Here is a 5,010-nt window from a genome sequence, read left to right as displayed (position 1 = left end):
ACCAGGTCTAATGTTAGACCTGGTCTAACTTGTTTTGTGCATAAGGACCAAAGAGACACATATAAAGAAGAGAGTGATAGACAAGAGATAGATAGATAGATAGATAGATAGAGGGTAAGCTTATCTAAGCTTATCCATGCTAAGCTTATCTATGCTGAGGGTAAGCTTTGTTAGGAGAACAACACTTGAAGACCTGAAGAGAGAGGGTGACAGAGGATGAGAGAGGGGGGCAGAGATAGAGAGATAGGGAAAGAAAGAAAGAAAGAAAGAAAGAAAGAAAGAAAGAAAGAAAGAAAGAAAGAAAGAAAGAAAGAAAGAAAGAAAGAAAGAAAGAAAGAAAGAAAGAAAGAAAGAAAGAAAGAAAGAAAGAAGAAGGAAGGAAGGAAGGAAGGAAGGAAGGAAGGAAGGAAGGAAGGAAGGAAGGAAGGAAGGAAGGAAGGAAGGAAGGAAGGAAGGAAGGAAGAAAGGAAGGAAGGAAAGAAAGAAAGACAGTGATAACAAAGAAAGACACAATATGGCAGTGGTAGACAGATATTGGAAGAGAGAGGCAGTGAGATAGATAGAAAGAGAATGGTGAAAGAGAGGGGGAGAGCTATTAAACATGAGCTCAAGATCAAAATGAGGCAGGTCACTATGCCAGCTCTTTTAACTAACAAATTGTGAACTTGATACTTGGATTGAAAGGTACTCTCAACCATACAATAAACATTAACACTTTCATCTATAAACTTAAAATTAAATTCTATGAAATGAAGTTTGCCTGCCTGCAGGGAGAGACAGAGAGAATTAGACCACTCTTGAATATAACCATCCACCCCATCCGTGTCAATCTTCTTGCACCAATAGTGACCTGTCACCACCATAGCGCCCTCTGTATTTCCTGATGTAAAATAATGCTAGTAACGTTGCGACTACAGCCACGATGAATACTACTACTATTGATAAACCAAGAACCCAGGTAGCAACTGTAAAGAGGAAAAAACAACAACCAAATACTGGATTAGTGGATCACCATCTTTTACTTTACATATGCCATAAAAACACATGGATAAAAAAACCCATACAATATTTGGCATTGTCATGCACACAAAAGCCACATATTTATATAGAGCACTACCACTTTAAAAAAAGAGCCAAAAACATGTACTTTCAACATGTTTTCTGACAATCGAGACACAAAAAACTTCATTAAAAATCTTGAGTATATTCTGAAATTTGCTTTAATTTTCACTTTTTTGTGTGTTACTTTCATTAAATGATTGGTTATAAGAATGAAACATGGCTTTTTCAAAAATTACAATGCATAAATTTAAATTAGACTTAGTACAAATCTTTAGACTTAATTGTCACCGCATTCTGTCAGTCGGCATGATGTTACTTGCGATAGATCGCTGCATCCCATTGGTTGTTTTTGCCGAGATTCGGCTGTTCCTTCTTGCGCACTTGGACATGAAGGGGACACTTACCATTGTACTCAATAGAGGAAATCACAAAACATGTCATAAAATAAATACCTCTTGGTGAAATAATTCAAAAAGTTTGATTTCTTATCAGAGGAATTTTTACGCAGAGCAAACCAATTGTCCCCTTTGACAGCCGTGAGAAATAGGTAAGTGCACTGAATGGAACAACCCCGATCAAGAGAATTGTGAAAACACCTTCAAAATGCATGTTTTTGGCACTAAATTCATAAATTTGACCAAATTGTGAAATTTGCGGTTAGTACTTAATGAATAATTAGGACTGAGCTGTGTTTAATTTGGCAGAAGTTGATGATATTTTTTAATCTCAAAATACCAACATGAAATAGAAGTATGAATACATATATTAATGGAACATTATTCACGCTCTTTTCCTTTTTATCTGTTTTTTAATCCTTCCCTTTTTGGTACAGCTTCCTGTACCTGTTTTTGCACCCATTCAGGTTACCCCCATTTGAAATTCACAATCCCTGTATGGAAGATTAATTTCATGTCTTCCATAGGGGGGTGTGTATGTATTTCAAGTGGAAGAGCCAATACCACTTACCCATATGACGCCGATATGCATCGCAATCAGGTACAGGATCAGAGCATCCTATTTCATCAGTGTTATCGCCACACTGGTCTAACCCATCACACCACCAAGATGGATGAAGACATAAACCATTGTTGCACTGTCTATCACAAGCTATAACAAACAAAATTACATATGAATGAAAATTATGAACTTTAAGGGGGAATTTCATGATCACAGCCTCATCCCCCCACTTTTCTCAAAAAAAGTTGAGATTATACCACTGGAAACCTCTGGCTACATAATGTTTATGTATAAAAAAATCTTGCAGATAATTCGTTTAGCAAATATATCGTCAAATTTGAATTATATTCCACAGGTGTTGGCCCTGATCATTTGTTCGTATATCGGCCATTTTGGATTTTTGCCATTTTGTGCATTTTGAAACCAAAGACCAATTTGTTCTTCATTTTTTAAAGTCCCCAATTAATCTGTATGCAATTACCTATCATGTGAGACATGTTAATGGCTTGGCTTCGATTTAGTTTTCTTCTTCTGACAATTTTCACTTTACGGCCGCCATCTTGGATTTTGAGCTGAATTTTCATAAATTTTCAAGTTTTACCTTATTTTTAAGCCGAAGACCAATTTTTTCTTCAAATTTTGAAGTCGCCAAGTAATCCTTGTACAATTATCGTTCATATAGTACATGCAAATTGGTTGGCTTCGACTTAGTTATCTTTTTTTGAACTTTTTTGAACAAGTGATCGAGCGGTCTATGTACATCAACCCCTGTGATTCTGGTGCACCAGAACAAAATTACATTTTGATCATGCATAACTCGCAAACGCAAAATCGGAATCAATTGGAATTTTGGGAATAAGCTTTTTTTGTGGACATCTACTGAAAAATGTAATAAAAAGAGGATGCTAAGATGAGCGCAAGAAGACTGTAAGTCCACTTGGCCCCTCAACATGTATACACTAAAGTTACGTATAGTTTCTTAGGTTTTATAATGTTTAATACATGTTCCAGGGTGAAAACATCATGAAAGGTTGTGAAAGATTTGTTTTGGCCCCTGAACATGTATAAAACATTACCAAACTATCTGAAACTATACGCAACTTTAGTGTATACATGTTGAGGGGCCAAGTGGACTTACGGTCTTCTTGTGCTCAGGTCTTCTTAGTCTGTTACAGGTCGATAGTCTAAAGCAGGCTTCCTCAAATAGATTTGTTAAAGCGCCACATGAAATTAAAAAAAACTGCAAAGCGCCACTCAATGGCTGCGAATTCGCGGGGGGAGTCAAAGGGTGGTTTCCCCCCTCTGAAGCTATCGATTTTTTTAATTTGAGGTGCAAATGACGTCATTTGGTGCAACATTTTGTACTTTTTTAGCCTGTCTTTACAAGGATAACATGGGAATCGCATTGTTATTTTATTTTTATATATATCTAAACGGCGCCGCGCGCCACTCGGGAAGCCACGCCGCGCCACATGTGGCGCGCGCGCCGCTATTTGCGGAGCCCTGGTCTAAAGGGTCATTACTCCATAAACACAACTTAGGTATGAACCTTAATCCTTACCCAAACTAAGCCCTAATCTTAACCTTAAAGAGGAAGACCCGCCAGAGCAGTTCTTCTGTGGTGAACCAAACCTGCCTGGTTATCAAATTAATCTGTGACAAGGTTATCTCTGAATTTATGATGTTTTAATGTTATAGTATCAATTAGCACCTGGCAAATTCAGAGATAACCTTGTCACTGATTAATTTGATAACAAAGCAGGTTTGATTCACCCCAGAAGAACTGCTCTGATGGGGCTTCCTCTTTAAACAAAACTCTAACCCTAACCATGACCATGACCCCAACTCTAATCCTAACCCTATCCCTAATGCTAACCCTAACCTCATTTCTGACCATAATCCTAACCTAAGATGCCCCAAACCTAAGTACTTAGTACTTACTGTATGTAGTGTACTTCATCTTGAATGGAAATCCTGCCTGTAAATTGGTATCATCTGATTTGAAGACGTATGACACAAACACTTTATTTGTTCTGGACAGCATGTTGACAGTAGTTGTGTTTGTACCATTGATAGGTTCACCATATTCCTGAAGCAGCGGGGAATCTGAATTTGGCCCATCTCTAATGTGAAACCAATTCCTGCAGATAGCAAAAAAGAAATGTTAAGATTGATTTAGTTGAAAATTGATCTATTATAGTTTGAAGCCATTATTATGGATACATAAGCAGCACTCACTTGTTGACTATCAAATGGTTTGTTATTAGTATTAAAGAATGTTTCAAGGCATTGTTTCTTGAAGAGAGAAAAACAGTTACTTGCTACAATACATAAACTTATATTGGACTTCTGTCATTTTGACATTTGCTTAAAAAGTTTCCTTTTTCAGAGTCTAGCGGAGACGTAGCTTGCAACACCATCACGGCATCTTCATTCAGCTTTATAGTGACAGTGTTTACAATCAGCTGGTCATGCGACCGGAGGATTGTAAACACTACACTAAATGATGGTGTCGCAAGCTACATCGCTGCTAACCAAGACTCTGAAAAAGGTAACATTTAAGCAAATACTTACAAATACAATTATTTGATTTCATTTCATGATGCTAAAGCAAGCACATACGAGTCAGTAGACAGCACTAAGTAAATGAACATGAACACGTTATGTTAACATGTGATGTCAATTTGGTGCCATTCCGGAGTGCCAATAATTGCTTACAACAGAATCATGTGTCATCACATATTTTACATATTCACTCATTTTGATCACCCAGTACTGTCTAGTGTCTTGAAACTATTCTGTCTCTACTATGTCTATAGCAATGGGCTATGCCAGTTGAGATCCATATGCCCCCCCCCCCCCTATGGAAGACATGAACTTCCACTTCCACACATGGAGTGTGAATTTCAAATGGGATTGCCTGAATGGGTGACTCCATTTAAAATCTACACCCCCTGTGTGGAAAATTTAGGATTGTGTCCTCCACAGGGG

General features: G+C 37.6%; 1 protein-coding gene across 1 annotated transcript; it reads right to left on the bottom strand.

Moving 5' to 3' along the window:
* Nucleotides 1-500: 500 nt before the first annotated feature.
* On the bottom strand, nucleotides 501-4,169 carry LOC140136518 (uncharacterized). The gene is made up of 3 exons (XM_072158225.1): nucleotides 3,961-4,169; nucleotides 2,029-2,169; nucleotides 501-965 (listed from the first exon to the last, which is right to left on the bottom strand). Exons 1-3 carry the CDS (start codon nucleotides 4,061-4,063, stop codon nucleotides 826-828), a joined length of 384 nt encoding a protein of 127 aa, XP_072014326.1. The 5' UTR covers nucleotides 4,064-4,169; the 3' UTR covers nucleotides 501-825.
* Nucleotides 4,170-5,010: the final 841 nt, after the last annotated feature.

The sequence above is a fragment of the Amphiura filiformis genome, chromosome 16 (genome assembly GCF_039555335.1).
Source record: "Amphiura filiformis chromosome 16, Afil_fr2py, whole genome shotgun sequence".
Classification (NCBI taxonomy): Eukaryota; Metazoa; Echinodermata; class Ophiuroidea; order Amphilepidida; family Amphiuridae; genus Amphiura; species Amphiura filiformis.
Note: the sequence above shows the minus strand (reverse complement) of the source record. Positions and strands in the feature narration are given on the sequence as shown.

Coding starts and splice junctions, on each gene's coding strand:
- LOC140136518 (XM_072158225.1), bottom strand. CDS start 4,063: ATGCTGTCCAGAACAAATAAAGTGTTTGTGTCATACGTCTTCAAATCA. Junction 2,170..3,960: donor GATGAAGTACACTACATACA/GTAAGTACTAAG, acceptor TGTTTGTTATAG/CTTGTGATAGACAGTGCAAC. Junction 966..2,028: donor TGCATATCGGCGTCATATGG/GTAAGTGGTATT, acceptor TCCTCTTTACAG/TTGCTACCTGGGTTCTTGGT.